This window comes from Loxodonta africana, chromosome 3, assembly GCF_030014295.1.
Source record: "Loxodonta africana isolate mLoxAfr1 chromosome 3, mLoxAfr1.hap2, whole genome shotgun sequence".
NCBI lineage: Eukaryota > Metazoa > Chordata > Mammalia > Proboscidea > Elephantidae > Loxodonta > Loxodonta africana.
Window position 1 is genome coordinate 138,495,374 of NC_087344.1, and position 22,404 is coordinate 138,517,777.

The following is a 22,404-nucleotide window of genomic DNA, read 5'->3' on the forward strand; positions in this document are numbered from 1 at the left end:
AGTATCTAAGTTCATTAGTATGTTATATTCAATGTATATTATAAGGATCTTTCTGCCAAGTTTTTTGCTAGGTGTTGATATTAAATAGGAGACACATACATGTAACCAAACAAGTGCAAAGTGTGATGAGGGAATAACTTTGTTTGTGGGGAGCCAGGGAAGTTTCCTAGTGGAAGTGACACCATGGCTGACTATTGAAGTATTAGTTGGAATTCTCAAAGCAGACACACCAGCAGGAACAAAATTTTCAGACCAAAAAAAAGTCAACAGGCATAGATATGTTAATGAGATTGTCTTGTTTGAGAAATTATAAGTGATTTAATGAACTGAAGAATAAGATGTTGTGAAGAAGTGTAGGAGATGAGTTTAGCTAAACAGGAGGAGTGGGAGACAAGCCAGATCACAATTGGGATTATATAATGCTAAAGAGTTTATGTGTTAATCTGTGGGTAGTAATGTGCTTTGAAGGGATTTGCAGATAGAAATGAAATGAGAAAATTTAAGTGTAAGCCATATAAATTTGAGAACTCTCATGGTCTATAGTTGTGGAGTTTATTTTTAAAATTTGGATGGAAAGTGACTAAAATCTTTAATCTCCTCAAAAAAAAAAAAAGAAAAGGCCAAGGTGGAGGGGGCAAATTTTTTAAAAAGTCATCCTCATACATTTGTCTTGTGTCTCACATGTCTGACAATGGCTTCTAAAAAATAAATATTACTTTTTATCTTTATACTCTAAAAGTCTGCTGGACATCAAGTCTTACCTTTAGTCTGTTTTTACAACTCCTTCCTTCTCTGATGCTCTTCATTCCTTCTCTCAGGTATTACCTTACGCTTTTTTGCTTCTGTGACTTTCTTTCAGTTTTTCCATTATGTATATTTTGAACAACCTGAAAAGGCCTGCTAATGTCCAGATTATAAGATCATCTCTGCTTTAGAAAGGGAAGGGAAGGGGCGAAACTGCATGTACCTAAAACTGAAGTTCTTGTATTGAACCCTTTCAACTATGGTAACAGATTCCTCAATTTCAGAGCATATAGGTAAATGAGATACCCAGCTGTGCTGGTTAAGGTTGTGTGTCAGTTTGGCTGGGCTGTGATTCTCAGTGGTTTGGCAGTTATACTGTAGTTTGGCAGCTATGTAATGATGTAATCACCTCTGTAATGAAAACATATATAATGTAATCACCTCCATGATGAGATTTGTTATGAACAGCCAGTCAGTTGAAAGAGAGTTTTCTTGGGGGTGTGGCCTGCATCCAATTTAGGTGGACTTGCTGACAAAGCTCTCTGGCATTTGCTCACTCTGGATCCTGCAGCTGGCTCCTGTCTATCTGACCTCCATTTCTGGGATATTGAGCTAGCAGTGTACCTGTGGATCTTGGGATCTGTCAGCCTCCACAGCCTGTGAGCCAGAGTCCTGCTGTCTTACCTGCCAGTCTTGGGTTTATGAGTCAATAGAAGCCTCCAGCCTGACTTACGGACATGGGACTTTATAGCCTCTACAGCTGCATGAGCCATTTCCTTGAAATAAATCTCTCTCTATATATATTTATATGCTTAACAGGTTTTGTTTCTCTAGAGAAACCAGCCTAAGACACCAACAGAGGACAACTAAGATATTTTGTATTAAAAATTGCTGTAAAGAAAAGATTGTTTAGCTGGGCAGGGGAGGGGAAGCAATTTGGAAAGTATATAGTAGTTCTTTAAAAAATATTTGAGGGTTGCCATATGGAAAAGTGACTTTATTTATCTATATCTTTACTGAGGGCCAAAATACCTTCAAGAGTAAGGATTATATATATATTTTTTTCTAATTCCAGTGGTGATAGTAATTGGTCACTGCCCTCAAGGAGCTTATGTTCTAGTTGAAGAAATGGATAAGTAAATCAAAATGTAAAGTCCAGTATGATGAATACTGAGGTAGAGGCATATTTTAAATTGCAGTGTAGCAGAGAGAAGAGTCACCTACATCAAACCAGGTCATGGAGGTTTGTAATGAAACTTCTCAGGAAATGTATGCTTGTATGAGTTGAAATTAGAAGAATGATTAAGAGTTTAAGGGATTAAAAAGTCTTGGAGTTGTATTTTAGGCAAGTGGAAATGTATAAGAGAATATATGACATGTGTAACAATTTGATAACCTATCTGTAATTTTAATTTTGTGGTTGATTGGGTCGATGCCTTTATTTATTTTTTTCTGTATTTAAGTTCTAGGTTAGCAGGACCTTGTCTGCTTTGTTCACCTCTGTATTTGAAAATAAATACTTGCTGAATAAATAAATGAATGAAAGCTGTTCCATATGAATGTTAAGAAATGAATCTTGCTAGGTATTTTGAAGTCCTAGTGGTGCAGTGGTTAAGAACTCAGCTGCTAACCCAAGGGTTGGCAGTTTGAATCTACTAGCTGCTCCTTGGAAACCCAATGGGGCATTTCTACTCCGACCTATAGGGTCGCTATGAGTCAGAATCAACTTGAGGGCAATGAGTTTGGGTTTTGAGGTATAGTGGCACAACATTATTGCAGCAACCAGTATATGACATGCAAAGGAATTTGAACTTTGTTTCCTGAAAGATATGGAAAAGTTTTAAGCATGCTGGTGCTTAAACATATAACCAGATATTTTCAATATAATGAATAAATTTAAAGAATTTTATTTTTGTATGCCTTAGGGGTGAACCAGTTAAAATATTTTATCTTTTTTGACCAGATAGCCCTTCAGAATGGGGAATTTTTGAGTAAATGAAAAAGAAATATATGGAATGTCAAAGATACAGAAGCAGGGAAGCACAAAATATTTTTGAGGAGGAATGATTGAAACCTTTTACTTCTGAGGGGTAGCTTATGGACATTAGCCAACAAGACAGAAAAAAATATGTATATATCTATTTTGGCTTTGTCATTAACTGAGTAACTTGTGTTCACTTAACCTCCTTTGCCTTAGTTTCCTCTTTGTAAAATAAAGCTTTGAAGGTGCATCAACCCTTTGATCGTTCTAGTTCTAAGTATTTTTATCTCTCTGAATAATAATAAATATACCTGAAAAGACTGACTAGGACAATCAGTGGAGGACACTAAAGAGCAGGCTCTTTACCTTGGTCTTCACTTAATAGGCTTTAAAGTTTCACTTAAAATTTTTTTTTTTAACTATATCTTTAATTTTATTTATCTCATATGAATTATGTTCATTATCACATATATAAAGAATATAATAAGCAAACATTTAAAAATCAAAAGTCATCTAACATCCCAAATCTGAGAGATAACTCTGGTGTTTAACCTTCATGACAGATTGATGAGTCTGTTTACTGAAAACGTTGGACTTACATAAAATGTTAACCCACTTTTTTCACTTAGTACATGATATACATTCTTTCACATCTGTACATTTTTTTCTTCTGTGTCATTCCGAATGGAGGCATAGCATTCCTTTTTACAGTTGTGTCATTATGGAACTAATCCCCCTTGTTCAACATTCAGGTTGTTTTTCGCGCCTGTTATTGACTAGCACTATTGGATGACTGGAAAAAATAGTATTGTCAGAAACTGAAAACCTGGACAGTGATTCTTTTCCGGGGAATATGATGAGGCACATTTTGGATGGATCGATCTGAAGGAACAACACAGCATCCATTTCCAAAGGGTCTTAAAGCCTGTTGGAAATCTGAATGTAGAGGATGAGATTAGGATTTGGGAGGAATTAATTCTGTGGTGAGAACTGAAGTTTGAGATGTGGGAGTTTCCTGAGCAAGGGTTCAGAGAGGGTATAGGCTTTTAAAGCTCAAAAAAGGAAATGTATGTTAGGGTGTGGGTATGTTATGAGGTTGAACGGACCAGGTCGTTGTAGCACTACCTTATGGCACAAAGACAAAACAAAAATTGCCCCGTGTGTGCTCAGTATGAAGACTGCCTATTCCAAGCGAAGCTTTTAGGTTATTTCCATACACACACACATATATATACATCGGTACCTAGCATTTTTGTCAATAAAAGAAAAAAATATTTTATAAGAAGCTGTATTTCTCCTTTTAAAGAGTTCTCTCTGTGTGTATTTATTTCTTGTTGTTTGATTTGCTTCTTTTGGTTTGTTCTTTTTGATTGTGTTAAAGCTTGAAGAAAATCTTACAAAGTTTGTCCTTATCATTTCCTTTCTAAGTATTAAGGTAGAAGCCTCCGTCAGATCTCCAGAGCAATGCTTAGTTTTTCTGAAACTACACAAATTAGGAAATGCTAGTTGAACTATAAATATGTATCTGCCTTCTCCATCCTTGGGTTGTTGCCTAATGCTATATATAGTTACAGTTATGAACAAACTAAAATTCAGCTCTAAAGGTGAAGGAAAGTAGATATTTCAAGACAAAACCATAAAATGAGAAGAAAGCATATTGTGTCATTCCAAATATGGGGCTGTGTATATTTCTGCTATCGGTATTAGGCAGAAGCTTGCCCAATATTGTTTACAAGAGTCCTCAAATCAGAAAGGTGTATCTTTATTTTTCCCAGTATTAATCAACTCCTGCTGCCAGGAAATTCTTCCTTAAAGTAAGCTAAAGATTGCTTGATTCAATTTAAATCATGATTACACAGAGCTAAGAAAATACCGTTGAGGGTGGTTTCTCTTCCACACCCATTGTAAGTATCCACGTGAATACACACACTGCCCCCCTACCCCCAACACAGGCACATCAAATTACAGGTCTCAAATTATCCCCCATTTCCCTACCTTATACATGATAGCTTTTGTTTTTGTTGGTAATCATTTTAATAGTATCTCAGTCCTGTGTGAGGACAGGAGAAATTATGTTCACAACAGCACTGACCAATATTTAGAAATGTGCTCTGAAGCCCAGGATACCCCTGGCAGAAGGTGTCTACCATAACTGAAGCCCAGACGCCATCAGGCACTTTTTCGCAGGTACCAGAGACACATTAGTCTTTCAATTGACAGATTTGATGCCTTTTTACATATTAAGTGTACTTTGCTTTGCATTATAAATGGTGGAGGGCCAGAAACAATTTCTATGCAAGTCGTGGCAATCTTTATCTACACAGGACACACTCCTGTAAAATTAAAGTTCTGCTCAAATAACTTTTTTTTCTGAGTGATGAGTCACAAGAGAAAGAATTTCTTACTTTTGAATTAACGCATATCCATTCAGTAACCACTGTGACTGAAAAAATTCATCCTTTTTATATTTTCCAGTATTATTTGTCTTTCAGAGATAAATAGAGAGAGGAAGGGAGGGAGGGAGGGGGAGCGGGAAGGAAACATTGGAGAGAAGGAAGGAGGGAGGGGAAGATCTTTACAAATGAAAGGCCTGATGAGATCTTTAATAACATTTAGCAAGCACCTACTATGCTTCTGTGTGCTGTGCACTTTGCATGAGAGTTTTCATTTAATCTCTCCAATAATCCTGTGAGCAGCATGGTGACAGTGACCATTTAAGAAAGGAACATGTAGAGTTTTGAGTGGCAGTTGAAGGTTTTGACACTAAATGTTTGGTACCTGGTTGGTTCCTGGAAACAAAACAAAACAAAACAAAACCATCTCTCATGCACCTGAGTACATTACCCACTTTCCAAATTAGATGTGCCCGTGTGGTTTATACTCTCATGCATTTTCCAGTGTCTCTATGAGGTAGAAATTAGGCAACGAGTATTCCTGCTGCCACACTGAGAACTGCTGAGGAGAAAAGACAAGGACATGTCAAGTGGCTTGCCTTAGATCATATAAACAGTAGTGAGATTACTGGAAATTGAATTTAGGCCTCCTGACTTGCCGTTGTCCATGTCTCTGAGCTCTAAAGACGTTTCCACGAATTAAGTACAAAGGGTTAATGGAAGCTAGGAGGTAAATTGTAAAATTATTCCCTCTCGTGTTTGAATCTCTTGTGTTTGTATGTTTTAAACAGATGTTTTCGTTGGTTTATTTAATTGATTTTACTTCTGCTAACACTCTCCATACTGCCTTTTAGATCAGAAAAGGATGATATTATATGAATTTGGTTCACTGCTGACTTGTTGCCAGGTTTCATCATTGTAAACAGACCGATTTAATCTATATTGATTCAAACGCTGTGTTGAAGCGATTTTTATAAGAGATTATATGGACAAATCAGATGTGATGCAAGAGCAATTATTGGCTGTTTGTGTTTTGCAGTCACAATATGGAGCTTCGGTTTCTGCCAAACCTGAACTGCCCCTCTTTTGCACTCCTATTGATCTGGTGGACATTAGCGTGGAAATGGCTGGAATGAAGTTTACAAATCCTTTTGGTCTTGCTAGTGCAACTCCAGCTACCAGTGCATCTATGATTCGAAGAGCGTTTGAAGCTGGATGGGGTTTCGCTGTGACCAAAACTTTCTCCCTTGATAAGGTAAGAAAATATTTTTAAAGTCGTCTTTACATGCCTATCATGCATTTTAACTAGGGAATGCATACTATACTGGAAAGATTTTTTTGACCAAGAAATGATAGTTATTAAACTATTTGACTACACTGGAAAGACAAATAAGCACTTTATACACAAACGCCTGTTTGAGATCTTTTTAACATTTAGCAAGCACGTACTGTGGTTCAGAGTGCCATGTACTTTATATAAGTGTTTTCATTGGATCCTCCCAATAATCCTGTCAGATACCACCATTACAGTGATTATTTAAAAAAAAAAAAAAAAGTAAATTTACAGTTTTGTATGTTAGTTGAAGATTTTGAGATTAACAATTTGCACCTGTTTGCTTCCTGAAAAAAGAAACTCCCCTCATGCACACGAGTACATTATTCAGACATAAGTTTTTTTCCTTTCTTTCCATTCCTTCTGTCCCATGGCAGAAGAGGAGCATATATTTCTCATTGTATATGGTTTCAAGAGTGTCACAAATATAAATATTACAAAAGTGACTATTTCATTTAATAATTGCAACCCCATGAATTCCTATTTTGATGTTCTTTTTTTGTGATTTTGGGATGTGTGTGAATGAAGACGCTTGAACTCAGAGAGACAGTGGATTTGTTTTGCATAAAATTCTGTGATCTAACTCATGTCAAAAGGAATCTTTCAGTGTAATTCGTTGGTGCTGGTTATGAATAGGTTTCTTTTTGAACTTTTGAATGCAGAAACTTTCTCCAAAATACATATACCTTGGGAGTCATGTGGCATTGTGACTTTGTACTCACACCAGAAGTGGACACACTTAGTAGAAAATGAAGTCTATATTGAAGTTGAGATTCATTCATTCTTTAAAGTACACAATGCATATACATTCTTTAAAGTACACAATGCATATACAAAATATTTTCACAGAAGCAAGTGCATGTTTTCAAAGATTCCATTCTTAAAGGATTTTGAATTAGAAAAGAACAGCAGAATTAAGCATTCTTAGACCCTTTACTGATAACATTTTAAATGCTAAACCTATTGATGTATTTAGTACTAACCGGTAGTTAGTAATAATTAATGTATAAGAATGTATGAATTTAGTGGCTAAGAAAAGGGTGTCATTATTTAAATCAGCCTTATCCTTAGGCAAAGAAAATACTAGAGAACAAACACGCCCCATTAAGCACTTTCCTTCTTTCTTTCTCCTCTTACTAGGATCAGTAGCCGGCATTATTATGGCTAAAACATTATGGCTGTCTTACTCTGACAGCCTTCCAGGATGCTACATGTAAGAGTGGTGAAGAAAAATCTAGAGACTCCTCATGAATGTGGAAGCCACTGCATGAAAAAAAATCAGATTTTTAAGTAGCCAAGTAAAGGGATGTTATTCCTTTCAAATAATTAGGCTAAAAAAAAAAAAAAAAACTTCCGTTAAACAAAGTGCAAAAATGAATAGAGAATACTGGCTTCCGCTTTAGAATACCATGAGTCAATTGTTTACAACCTGTGTAGAATTTTGGTGGTATATTTGCCTTTGTTTCAATTCATCCTGTGAAGCTGTAATCAGATGGTTAATCTGTTGGGGGAAAACTGAGTCTCAGATAGTATTTAAAGACTATGTATTTGTTGTTCTATTTTAAAAATTTATATGTAAACAGTTTTAGGTGGCTAATGGGGGACATGTGAAGAATCGTAGCCAAAAAATAAAAGTGCTTGCTTTGAATTTGCTGTTTCTTGGCTTGTGAAAATTGAATTCTGATTAATCAGAGACTTCTATCTTTACTCTGTTGGTGACATGCACTGATTTGTGATGCTGTCTCTTTCAGCAGCCTAGGAGTAGTTCCTTTTATTAGGATCACCAGCAGAAAGAAATGTGGAAGCTAACTTCCCTTCCTTCTAAACCCCCAATTTGAATTTAATCTATCAATTCCGAAGTCTGTGGTGCTGGTTCAAAAGGAGAGTTATGAACAAATGCAAATTAAATTTGGCACATGAAACCTAATGACCAGGGCGTGGTGGGGGGGGGGGAGTTAGGACCCTAGTTTACTTTCTTTGATGATGGGTACGACAAAATATTTGTACAGAGACTATTTTAAACATATTTGTGCAGACTGTAACGACAAATATAATGGTGCCACCTTGAGCTTATATAATGCTATTTTCTATACAAGATTTAGCAAAATATTCAGTTTGCATCCACTTTTTTGTTTTGCTTTGCTTTCTTATACTGTGATTGAATCTGTTGTGAATATATGTCTTAGGAGCTGTGTGCTTTCTTATTGATGAAATGCTGTAGCATACAACTCAATAATATGAGTACACGTTACTGAGTTTTCTCACATTTTATTAAAATATTATATGTACTATATATTTGTGTAACATTATAGCACACAAATTTAGATTAGTCTTATTATAATTTATTATGCCAATTCAAAAAGCTACTTAAAATGCATTAAAATTCAGAATCTTGACATTTGAAATTTGGATGTTCTTAATATGACAAAGGTTATTCTATGGAGTTTTGTTATCATATGAAATATTAATATTTCAAAATACAGTTTTGATGAAGCACAATTTGCCGAGCCTGCATATGATAAAGAAATTAACCGCTTGCCGAGGGAGTTCAGTAAAAATTAGAGCCCTGCCTGAACATCTGCTGGAAATTTTATTATCCTGTCCTACTGACAGTGTGGCTCCCTCGTTGTTTTTCTAGATTGACAGCTGAATATTGCACTGATTTCTGCAGCAAATTTGTTTAGGTGAACTTTGTTTCCTTTTTCTTTTTTCCTATTTCCAGAGTTCAGAACATGCGTTTGATTTTCATCCTGTATTTTTTTATACTCTTGACATTTGTAGATGCCAGATTGAGGTCTAATATGCTGTAGCAACGATAGACCATTGACTTACAGTGAAATGCCAGTTGATATCTCAGTAAACAGAAATATTATTATTCTTTACTGTGCAGTTTGTATAAAAGCTGTATGTGCTTTCTTTAGGGAGCCAAATGATCAGATTTTTAATGTCAAATATAAAAGATCTGTGTTTCCTTCTGTGTTAAATAACATCAAAGATGGATTTTATTAACTATATTCTTCCTCCCAAAATCATTCTTTCCAAGAATGTCCCAAAATACCTAGATTGCTTTTCTTCAGTTTAAGTTTTATAAAAATGATAAAATAATGTTTAAAATATAATTATAAAAATTATGTTTCTATATAAATATATTTTGAGTTCAAGTTTAAATTTTAAGAAGTCGAGGATAAATCAACCTGCCAAGATTAAAGTAAAGCTAAATGATCAAAACAAATTGGATAAATGCTCTTTTAACTGGGAATATTAGAAATGGTTTGGACTTGACATAGAATAACCTCTTGACCTGTGTTCGCATAATATTGGTAGGAAATAGGTGTAAAAAAAAAAATTATTTTCACTAGCTGTCTCCATGAATTTTGTCCTCACAGGGAAATATGATTTATATACTACAAGTGGATAAAACCTAATGCAATTTGCATATACCTTTATCGTTATACAGATTGATAAACTAAGAAGAAAGTGTTTATTACTATCCTGAATCAAATTCAAACTTTAGCAACAGTTCACTTCGTTTATAAGGTATATACAGGAATTGGAGTAAACTCGTGATTGATTCTTAATTAGAAAATACATTGAATGCATATGCTTTGTCTTAATAAGTATCAGATGTTGAGTAAATAGGTCTCTCTCAACATAACATTCTGAAAAACTAAAAATTGGGAAATATTTAAGATTCTTCATTATTTCTTTGGAACCAAAGTAGTGATTGTAGCTGTTTTCATAAAATGTAACCTTATACCACATAGCAGAATGCTTACTATATAGAAGAGATCTGATAAATATTCTATAAATGTTTGTTGGATAAATAAATGAATAAATCGATTTTTTAGCAGCAGCATATTGAGTTTTTGTTTTTCAGCTACATGAACAGGCAGTTACAAAAAATTGACCATTCTGAGGACTGATCTCAATCAAAGGTGAAAAGGCCAATTTTAAATTTTCATATTGTCTGTTTTAGAACATGTATACATGTCTAAAAATGAAAATGTCAGTGGGATTTCTCAATGTGTTTTAACACTTAAGTTGTTTCCTAAACCTTTAAAATACAGAGAAGTTTTGATAAAAAAGAGTAAAAATCACACAATATTAAGAAGGGACATAGAAATCATCTGGCCCAACTATCTAGGTACATATGTCAATATTCTTGATAGAAGAAAGGTAACCTGTTCTTGAATGTTTCCCATTAAAAGGAGTATGCTAGATCCTTAAGGCAGCTTGCTATAGCTATGTTGTTACTTGCTATCAAGTTGACTGCAACCCATGGCAACCCCATGTACAACAGAACCAAATGTTGCCCACTCATGCCTCATCTTCACAAACTTTGGTATGCTTGAGTCCATTGTTGCTGCCACTGTGTATTTTGAGTGCCTTCTGACCTAGGGGGCTCATCTGCCAGCACTATACAGAACAATATTCTATTGTGATCCATAGAGTTTCACTGAATGATTTTCTGAAATAGATCATCAAGCCTCTCTTCCTAGTCAGCCTTAGTTTGGAAACTTTACCGAAACCTGCCTACCATGGCTGGCACTCCTGATATTTGAAATACTGGCTGCAGAGCTTCCAGCATGATAGCAACGTGCAAGCCACTACAGTATGACAAACTGATAGATAAGTGGTGGGCTCTAGCTATGGAAGGATCTAATTTTATAAACCTGGAGATCTACTTTCTCATAAGTTCCATCCATGTTTTCTAGTTCTGCTCTCTGAGACACCATGGAATATGTTAGTACAACTTATTACCATAAAGAAATTATTGATTTTAAAGTAGGTTCTTTTTTATTTTGTCTTGTTTTTCCAAGTAAATATATACCCTAGAGAAAGGCTAACAAATATGAAGAGGCAGTGCAATGTAGATAAAAGAGCTGTAGCCTGGGATCCTCTGTACAAAACTATTTCTAAATCATTATCTTGGGCATGGTGTTTAATATTGTAGGTTGTTGTTGTTTTCATCATCATTATTATTCATATTATTGTCATTGGAGTTAGGTGCTATCAAGCCAATTTCGACTCATAGCAACCCCATGTGACAAAGTAGAACTATCCTGTAGGGTTTTCTAGGCTGTAATCTTTACAGGAGCAGATCGCCAGGTCTTTCTCTTGCAAAGCCACTGGATGGGTTTGAGCCACTAACCTTTTGATTAGCAAAGGAGCACTTAACCATTGTACCACCAGAGTTCCTTATTCATATTATTAACAGCTGTTTATTGAGTACTTAGAATTTATAGACATCACTAAGTGTTTTTAATCAAAGCAAATACAAGGTCAGTTCAGATTCAAGAGGTAAGGAAATGCCATCATTTATTAATGAGAGGAATAGCAAAATCATAGTGCAAAAGGGTATGCTTACAATATGGAACATGATTGCAGCCATCTTTGAAAATGGTCTATCTAGCCTGCCTTCTGATCACTGTGATTCACATCCCTCCCATATGCAAAATGTAACCACCCCTTTTCAAGATACCGAAAATGTCATCCAGCATGACATTAGGCTCTGTCCATGACCTTGTGATCTTCATCAACTTCAAATGTATATGAGGCTCCTTGGATGCGGCTTCTCTTTATCCAGAAATCTATGAAACAGAAAGACAAGTTATCTTCCCCTATAGACCCAGTTGCTGCTGAGTTAATTTCAACTCATGGTGACCCCATGAGTGAGTAGAACTATGCTCCATAAGGTTTTCAATGGCTGATTTTTAAGAAGTAGGCCTTTCTTCCAAGGCGCATTGGGTTGACTCAAACCACCAACCTTTCAGTTAGTATCCAAGGTGTGTTAACCATTCGCACCAACCAAGACCCCATACATCCATGAGGAAACGATATGGGCAAGATCACCATGATATATATATATATATATATATATCATAGAAGTCACTGGTCCATAGCAATTTTGAAATTTATTTAAGCACATGTTGTTGGGGTCCTCTATAGGGCAGGATACATTCCTTGATTAAGATTAGGGTATGTTCCTTGATTAAGCTCTAATTCTTCCTGTCAGTGGTTCCTGCTCCCTGGCAGGTTGTTTGTATCTGCCATTGGCTCTGCTCCCTGGGCCCTTGGTACTATGAGATTTATTTTTTTAGAAATGACTCATTGAGTAGTCTTTCCAACCTGTGCCTACCCATAGAGTGTTAGAACCCTTATCCTCATTTTCATTTTGAATTATCTCTTTTAGTTCTAGTCGACAGTGATGTCATTACAAAACTCTCTTTAAAACTTTGTGAATCTATTAAGAGCTGACTCCATGCCCTAAAGATACATCTATAATTCTTTTTGAGACAGATATTTCTCCACTTTGGGTCCTGCTGCTTGCACTGTGGATTCTTAGAATCCTTACTGTCTACCTGAGTGAATCTACTAGGCTCTGCTTCAAATCTTTCTAATGCCTTAATAAAGTGGCTTACAGCAATACTCTTGGTTTGATCTTTAACCTGAAGTCATGTCTCACTTTGAGAATAGCTTTTTACATCTGGGAGAGACCGTGTATAAAGAACAGTTTTATTTTTCAACTCAGCAAGTTCTGGGCATTCTTTAATTTGCTGTAAATTTTTCTTAAATAGATGCTTCTTTATTTCTTCTTTCTCTTCCATTACCTTATTATTCATTGATAGAAACACTCAACTGATACTTTCAGCATTCTGTCCAGAAATTTCCTTAGATCTTCAAATGCATTGGGTATGTTTTCTATATTCCAAATTATCACCAGCAACATTCTTGCCAGTTGTTCTGCCATTACATAATACAGGCTCAGGGCGGGTTAACCACTAAGCAAAGTACGTACTGGCTTACAGTAAACCAGTACCCATGGATTTCATTGTGTTTACTTACTAATCTGTAGTGCACAATTTCACATGGGTTTCACATCTCTGATGTGGTGATAAACAGATGAAATTGTGCACTACAGTTTAGGAAGTAAGCAGAAGTAAGCCTGTGCATATGTTGCTTATTGGGTGATCCATCCCCTTAACAGACTGCTCTTTTCCCAGCCTCCAATGACAATTTTCACACTGCATTTCAAGCCTCCACTGAAATTTGTCCACCATTTTTCCAACCTTTGCTAACAGCCTATTCTCAGCTTTTTAAGCTTCCACCTGCCTCTCATTCCCAAAGTGAATGGCCCATGCTTTAGGATTTTGCAATGTTAGCAAACGTAACTGATTTCTGTACTATCTTTCTACTGCTGCACATCAAAAAAAAAAATTTTTTTTTTTACAAACTACCCAACAATTTGATGGCTTAAAACAACAACCAGTAATCGTCTCTTGATTCTGTATGTTGGCAATCTAGTCAGGTCTCATCTGGGTTAACTTACCTTTGCTCCATGTGGTATTGGCTGGCCTCACTCATGTCTTTGCAATCAACTGACAGGCTGCTTAGTGCCTGGCTGTTCTTGATGGCTTCATTCACATGACTAGGTCCTCAGATGAGATGACGGGGCCTGTCTCTCTCTATGTGGTCTCATCTTCAAGGAGGCTACATTACTCTAGTTCACAAGGTGGCGGTGTTCTAAAAAGGCAAGAGGGGAAATTACAAGGCCTCTTGAAGCCTAGGCTTATAAATCACACAACATGATTTCGGTGGTTAGAGCAAGTCCCAAAAAACCCATCGCTGTCGAGTCAGTTTACAAGGCCGTACACAGAAATATTTCCTCCCATCAAAAGACTTTAATTCACTACACCAGGATTTGAATCAAGGTCTAACTGGAACAGGCTGCTCAGCCATGTCTTGAACAGTACCTGTGGTATATATTTCCCTTCTGTATCCTGTCTCTGTCTCCAAGTATGATTTTGGTGTTAGCTCCTCTAAAAGTTAAAAGTTAACCAGTGTTTCCCCTAAGACCATGGAAAAATAAGTGCTATCCATCTAAGGCTGTCAAACAGGACGATGGTCACCAGGATGGCACCAGTTACCCCCTGGGCTGATGGGATAATGGCAGGAAAAGATTAACATGTTTGAGATGTGACCACCAAAACCACACAGAAAGAGAACGAACGTTTCACAAGTTCCTAAAACTCAGATTCCCTTTTCCCTATAAAACTCCAGCTGGCCTCCAGTTTCTCAAGACAGATAGGTTTAGGAGGAGATCATTCCCCTCTGTCTCCATATAATGATATATAATAAAGCTCTCGCTACCCACCTCACCCCTGTCTCAAGAATTGGCGTTTGTAACAGGTGGCTCTAACTTGCAAAACTGTGGTAACATAACCTATTGCTGTCGAGTCCTTTCCAACTCATAGCGACCCTACAGAACAGAGTAGAAATGGCCCATAAGGCTTCCAAGGAGCAGCTGGTGGTTTCGAAATGCCGACCTTTTGGTTAGCAGTCAAACACTTAACCACTGTGCCACCAGAGCTCCGAACTAAGGTCTATTTGATTGCAAATTCAGGCTCCTCAGATTCATGCTCCTTTAGAATTTATCCTCTCTGGGCCTCATTATTTTATATTTGAAATGAGGGCACTTTGGCTGCATCAGTGTTCTGCAGAGACCAGGAGTTTAGCTGAGCAGGTGCACTGAGGACCCTTCACCCCCTGCTTCAAGCAGAGCGGCAACTTTGCTTTTATTTCTCTTGAGGTTCTAGGTATACTTTTATTACGAGAGAGTGAGAGATATACACTGTCAGTGAGAGAGGGAGAGATACAGAGAAAGAGAGGCAGACTGAGGGAGACAGAGAATGCTTATTAGTGCTCTTTAAAAAAAAAAATTGAACAAATGGATTGAGCCCAATTATCTTTAAGTCCATTTTTTTTCTGAAAATCCTCTACTTCTGTGAATCTATTATCATCACATACCAATCTTCTTCCATACTGTTTTCCTCAATCCATGCTGGCCCCCTTTCTAGTTTTCCAACATGGCAGGCACCCTCCTATCTTAGGGCCATTTGGCTTGATGTTTACTCTGCCTGGAATGCTCTGCCCTCAGATCTTTACATAATGGGTTCTTGCTTCTCATTCAGTTCTCAGATCAAAAGTTACCCCCTCAGAGGAGCCTTTGCTGACCACACAAAGTCTCTGAGCCACATGACCCTCGTTGTTTTTTTCTTCACTGGGTACTTATTGCCATATGAACTCACCATGTTCTTGATCATTTATTTGTTTACTCATTCATTTTCTTTTAGCCTCTTGAAGGTAAGTGCAATAAAAAGACGAATGTTGTGTCTCTTGCTCACTATCGTCTACCCAGTGCCAAGAACAATGTCTGGCAGATAGGACGGACTCAATACATACTTGTTAGATGAGTGAATAATTAGAGGGTTCTAATTTGAATCACAATTCCACATGACAGCTCTTCAGTTACTTGGAGACAGCTCTCATGTCCTATCCACAGCCTTTTCTTTTTTCTTTCTAAATAGTCCTGTTTTCCTTCACATAATAAGGTTTGCAGACATTTTACCATGTAGGTTGTCTGCTCTCCCATGTGAATTTCAAGAAACTTTTTTCAATCCACATTATCTTAATTGAGAGGAAGTTGCCTGCATTTGTACAAATTGCTAGCACATATCAACCAGATGAGTATTCAGGAATAACACTGTCAGGACTATAAATGCTAAAAATAATATTTAGAGTTGTTAAGACAAATTTCACAAATACATTACATAGTAATATTTTAGAGCCTGCCTAATCCTCTTTGGATTACAGTAGAGAACATCACAATTTACTTTTGTAATTTGCTTTGGAAGGCCTTATCAAAAATAGAGATTGGGAATTTTTAAAACATTATATCAAACTGATTTATTTTGTTACTATTAAGAGTTTCTATATCACCTTGTCATGAAAGACTGTGAAATAATAAATGAACACCAGTCCAGTGCATTGTTTTCACTGCTATACTTCTAGCTCCAAAATTGTGTACATAACGAATTACGATTTTTTATGCGATTTTTTTTTTATTGTTTGCCTGATATATACCTAGTATAAAACTAAAGAGTTATAATTATCTAAATAAATTCAATGTAAACATCTCATCTGGAGGACTTTTAACACGCTAAAATCACAAATGATTTCTGTGTAGTAATAGTTTGATTGTCTGTGGGTTAAATTTTTTAATTGTTTAGATTTCTTTTATTGAAATTTATAAAACTGATACATTGTCAAATGACTTTATTTAAAGGATACAGTTTGAATGTGATAGTCCTATGGGAGATTCCATCTAAGTGTTCAGTTTGGGACTATTTAGCTAGCTCTTCTATAAAACAACGTGGATATCTTCAACAACATAAGAATGTGTGCATGCTTGTACACGCATTTGTGTGTATGCTTGCAATATTGAAGCTAAATCTTGCAAGTTAGAATCTAACAAATACACCATTATCTGTCCCTGAAGTTCTAAATTGATGACAGTTTGCCATGTATGCCAGACTTTGCTTATTGAATACAATAAGCAAATACACAGATTAGTGTGTATATTTGCTATTAAGTAGAAATCATTTAATTGTAGCCAAATTATTATTTTTTGAACAAGTAGAACATTGAAGCTCTTTAAACTGCCCCAATGTTTTTTTACATTCTATTTCACAATTTGGGCTAGATGACTATGAAATAGACTAATCAATTTCCCAATGTAATTACGTCTTCGCCTCTTTTCCGTTTCAGGCTGTGATTTCACACTTGTTAATTAGTTAATCATTTTAGTAGAGTGGACAAGGTGAGACTCAAATAGACTTTTTAATAATATAAATTGTCATGTATAATTTTGATCTGGGCTAGCCTGTAAAACTTTTCTTATAAGAAAAAATACCTCTTATTCAGATCCTTTTTTTTTTTTTTAAGCATCTGGTATTAAGGTTAATGGAAAATTCTCATAATTATGGCTTAATGGAAATTTCTTTAAGTAAAATCCTGCTGTTTGAGAAACTGATTTTACCCTTACTCTGTCTTGCATAATTTTTTTTTTTTTTTTTGGAGATTTTAAATTCAACTAGCTAAAAATCTCTATATTCCAAATAGGGAGTTGTTTTAACACAGGGTGCACTGAATGTTTGTTTCTGGTAGTGGAATCATTTGGAAAAAGATGGGCTGGTTACACGACTTGTCACAGAATTGTACATGCAGAAATTGTTGAATTGCTGTGTGCTTTGTTGTGTACATTTTCACCACAATTAAAAAAAAAAAAAAAAAACTCCACATTCTGGATCTGTTAAAATGATGAAGTCTTTGGTTGAAACTTAACATGAATTAAGTTCCATATTACTTTCCTTGGCTCTGCATTTTATGTGTCTTTAACAACATTCCAGTCATTATTAAGTAAGAATATTCTTTATCCTTCTTAAAACATTAAATATAAAACCCAATCATTACTGTGACCCCAATGCTCAACATATTTTCGACATTTCAAATTGGGCAACTGAGAGCTTGACATAACTAACGCCATGATGAACCTATATAAGTTTTCCTCCTTCCTCTGCCAGCCTCCTCCTTCCCATACCTCTGTTAAAGACTTTGGGCCTAATATTAATGATTTTGTTCTTTGTTTTAATCTGATACAAACAATTTTGTTCTGTCCCACCACCTGTGACTTACAACCCCCCACAGGAAAATCAGAGCCCAGGTAGGTGTCTGATATATATCTCTTTAGTCTGATAAAGAGTCTTTTGCCACTATCTTGTAATAAATTACTCCTCTTGACCATATGTCCGGCCAGGTAACTACAAAGACATTTCTAATCCTATAAGAGTCTATATAAGCTCTAATGTAAAATTGCTCTTTGGGACTCCATAGAGACAGCCTGTGTCACTGCCAGATTCCTGATGATGTATACATCTCCTCAATAAACCTTCTCTCTCTTTCTGACGTGGAGTATGTCTCATTGGCTCAGCTGCTCCAGGGCAAAGACCCTAACTGGGTAACATTACTGTATTATCCTTCTTAAAAAAATTAAATATAAAACCCAATAATTACTTACTGTATGGTCAACTTTTTTATCAAAGGCTTGTAGGTACATTGGCTATTTTGTTGCAAGGCTTACTCAGTTTTAGTAAAATTGTAGTTCCTGTTATTCTACTTTTTCTTACATAATTTACAATGTGCTTCATACTCGGTCACCACTACTTTGAAATAATGTGTCATTAGATGCACAAGGAAGGTATTGGTGTTTTAAAGGAGTGTTCACTCAGGCTGCCCTTTCACACACAGTTACCTTTTCTTACCCTACTTCACCATCTGCTTCTTTTACTTCAGTGAAGTCTGCTTGCTGCCCTTTCATCCTGCTCTGCAGTTCATTTGCATCTTTTTACACAATATCCCATATGTTTGTAACCGTTTCTCACTTCTCTCCTGGCAAACCCTCTCCTTCTATTAAAATTTAAATTTACCTAAAACTGTAATCAAATAAAGTGCCACTTTTAAGTAGGTGGACAGACTGGGTGTATCCCGAGAGTTCTTGCTAATGTCCTTTATTTATTTTCTTTTTTATCTCATTTTCTCAACACAAATTTATAAGGCCCTGACAATGTAGTGTGTGTGTGTGTGTGCACATACATATGCGAAATGGTTTACCTGAAAAACTGAAATTCTAGTTCAGAATGTATTTATATACCAAAAGGCAGGAGATGACTGAATGTTGACATGAAACAGTAAGGACACTTAAGACTAAAAGGTTACTTAATAAGGTGTATTTTTCTTATTTATTTATTTTTTTTCAAGTGAGAAAAATGACTTCACCTTTGAGCCGGCTCTGTACTCTAAGTAGCAGAGATAACATGTGGACATCCAGGATCATGAGGGTGCTAAACATATTTAAAAGATTTAGAATAACGCAGCATAAAATGACAGCTGCGTAGAGACTGTGGGAAAGGCCTGACCTGTAAGGCTAAGAATTTAAATGTGATTGTGTGGAGACAACAGGGAACCTGAAGAGGTTTTAAGTGGGGAAATTACATAATTCAATTTGGAGGTCACTGTTAATCGTAATATAAATCTTATTCACCATTTCAGCAATAATTTCTACTTTTCCCCTCATGCAACTCTCTTTTTTGATTAAACCAGTCTGGACTTTTTGACTTTTGCTTGTGTCGTCTATACCTTAATTTGGCCATTCCTCGTTCATAGGAAGACATCTCCTCCTATTCAAATATAAAAATCCAAACCATCTTTCAAGGCAGTGATGATCCTAGTGATGGCTATCTTCTCTTCATTCTCTGAGCTTTTGTACGATTTATGATCCATACTATTCAGCTGACACTTATAAAATTGAATAGGTTCTTTATGTGGTGTGCGTGTGTGTGTGTGTGTGTGTGCATGCCTGTGTGTGTCTATTTTCCCTGCCTGGATGCTAGCCTCTGGAATGCAGATCCTGTGACCTTCAGGCAGTGCCAGATAAAATGCCTTGCAAATGGAAGAGCCAGCAAGTGCCTATTGACTAGCCCCCTGGTCTAATCAGCAGGACAGTTTAGTTTTGGAATGTAATACACTGCTCAGCATATTACAAATGTTAGATTAGTAAATAATACTAACCATTAAAGACTAGTTTTACTTTACTGGATAAATATAACTTTGGGTAGTATTTTCTAGGAGACATACATTCTTTTAAGCTAACTCCTTTTTCTCCTGAGTGATTGTACGGGTGCTTTTATGGGTTCTTCTGAATCTCTGTTCATAGCTTACTTCCAGTGCAACCTATGAACCCTTTGAGTACCTCAGTTTTTCTCTAATGAGACTTGTTTGTCTTTCCAGAAGTCCTTATTAAACAGAGTTTCAACTGACCTCACTATGCCTTATTTTATATGGGTCCTTTAACTGGTCCACAGGAAAATCTTGCTTATCCTTTAACCAATCCTAGGACTGCAGACTGGTTCCATGGGGTTACATCTCTTTTAGCTCATCTTCCAGCAGCAAACAACTCAGTATCCACCCTTTGGACATGTGGAGCAGGAGTGGGCCCTGTCCATTGTGTACCACCCTTTCAAAAGGAAAAATTGAGGGGAAACAATCACGTGTTCTGAGGAGTCTTTTGCAGCCCCTCCCCTGGGATTTGAGGTAACAGTGGGACTCTTAACACATCGTTAGCACCTGACAAAGAGGTCATTTTATAATCTCCAGCAACCCTGTCTTTTTCTTTTTTTTTGTACTCTTATTGGCGTTGAAGTGCGTAAGAGTTCCCTGAGAAAATTTTTGTCGTCTACTTGGACATTTCTGCAAGGGGAACATTTTACTTTTGTGACTGATTTCTGTTTCCCTTAAAGTCTCAGCCAAAACTTACATTTCAGTGTATTACATTATTAAAATCTATGTTGAATTTTAATTACTGACAATGTTAATTTCATGAAAACATATTATGGAAAAAAAAATCCTTAAATTTTATAAAATCTCTTTCATACTGATTTTTTTTTTTTTTTTTTATATCATGTGCATTTTTTACATGACAGCAGGATTGTTTTACTCCAGGTCTTGCAAGAAACAGATACCAAGATGTGATTGAGGATTTTATTAGGTGAAATGTGTATGAGAAAAAATGTGGAGAGAATCAGGATGGTTGGGAGAGTTGTAAGATAGAATTGTTAAGTCTGGCTTCAAGTGAAGCAGAGAAGGAAGGAAGATAGGGTGGAAGCAACCTAGACCGCCTTGCAGTCTAAGTAAGTTTCAGCAAAACCATCAGAAGGTCTCTCAGGAGTGGGCCAGCCTAGTATTCAGGCCCTGCTCAGCCATTGGCTGGGAGCAACCCTTGGGAAGCGTGGCCATGGTACAAATGCAGGAATGAATTTCAGAGTGCAACAGCTGGGGCCCTTAGTCAGTGACATTCCCTTTTTTTGGAGCTCTGTGAGATTGCTACAAGGCTATTTGAATCTTCAAGTATAAAAAATAAATGGAAACTTCAAGTATATAAAAAAAAATTACCCAGCCTAAAATAGGCTGCAACGTGTGGTATATGATTTTTAAAGAGGTGAAATATTTGCAAATATTTGCATTGTATTTTGAAATCTTTTGATCAATATAAGGATAAATAGTATGGCCCCAAACATAAATGAAATGTATGCTAAGATTCTCTTGTTAAGTGTTATAGCACAGAAGTGTTGCTTGTGTCCAAAAGATTGGAGGGGTGAAATATACCCTAAATTTTTAAGTTATGGGTTTTAGAGGCAATTATGCTAATTATTATTCAAGTGTTTTAATTTTCTCCCTTGTTTTGAGAAAAGCATTGAGGGTCATCTCTTTTTTCCATAATGTGACTCAACAATTTACTTCTTTCAACCTCAGCATGTTAGCTTGTAAAAAAAAAGACTATAATAACTACTTTGCTTTTCTAACAGTATTCTAGTGATGCTCAAATTTAATTTAAAAAATAAATAAAAGATGTAAAAAAATTATTTGTAACATGTAAAAATGATTTGTAACATGTAAAACACCATGTAAGTAAAAATTATTGTTACCATACTTCGAATGATGAACTAAAACACTAATAGTTACATGATTATTTATTAAATTGTAGAAAATTGCTGTAATTGTGCTGTCTCATAAGGACTCATCCCTACTAGTACCACCCATATCCAGGCCCTCATTATTTCTTCCTGGATGCTGTACCAGCATCTACCTAAAAGAGCCTTCATGCTTCCTCACTTGCCCTACGTTCCCTGCTTCACCCAGCAGCCAGAATTGCCTCTTACAACTTAAATCAGATCATATCCTTCCCTTACTTAAAACATTTCAGTGGTTTTCTTTAGCCCTTAAAATCCAAATCCTTGTACAAATCACTTTATTGTACGGCGCCTGTCTGTCTCAAACCTCATCTCTTTCTACTTTGCCTTGAGCGAAGTAGGCATCAGCCACACTGGGCTCTCTAGCTTCCTCCAACAAGTCAGCCTCATTCTTACCTATGGCTTTTCACTAACTGTTCTTCTTGCCTGGAATTTTCTGGGCCTTAAAGTCAGAAAAGAAGAAAGAGAAAACTGTTGCTAATGGGAAAGTTGAAATACTACAGAAATAATTCTGTTGTCTTAGGTAGT

General features: G+C 36.2%; 1 protein-coding gene across 1 annotated transcript in view; it reads left to right on the top strand.

Moving 5' to 3' along the window:
- The window catches only part of DPYD (dihydropyrimidine dehydrogenase), a 972,677-nt gene that overhangs the window by 466,685 nt on the left and 483,588 nt on the right, over window positions 1–22,404 (top strand). The window contains exon 13 of the mRNA XM_010598084.3: window positions 6,158–6,373. Coding sequence (XP_010596386.1) covers window positions 6,158–6,373 — 216 coding nt within the window. The remainder of the gene's footprint in view (window positions 1–6,157; window positions 6,374–22,404) is intronic.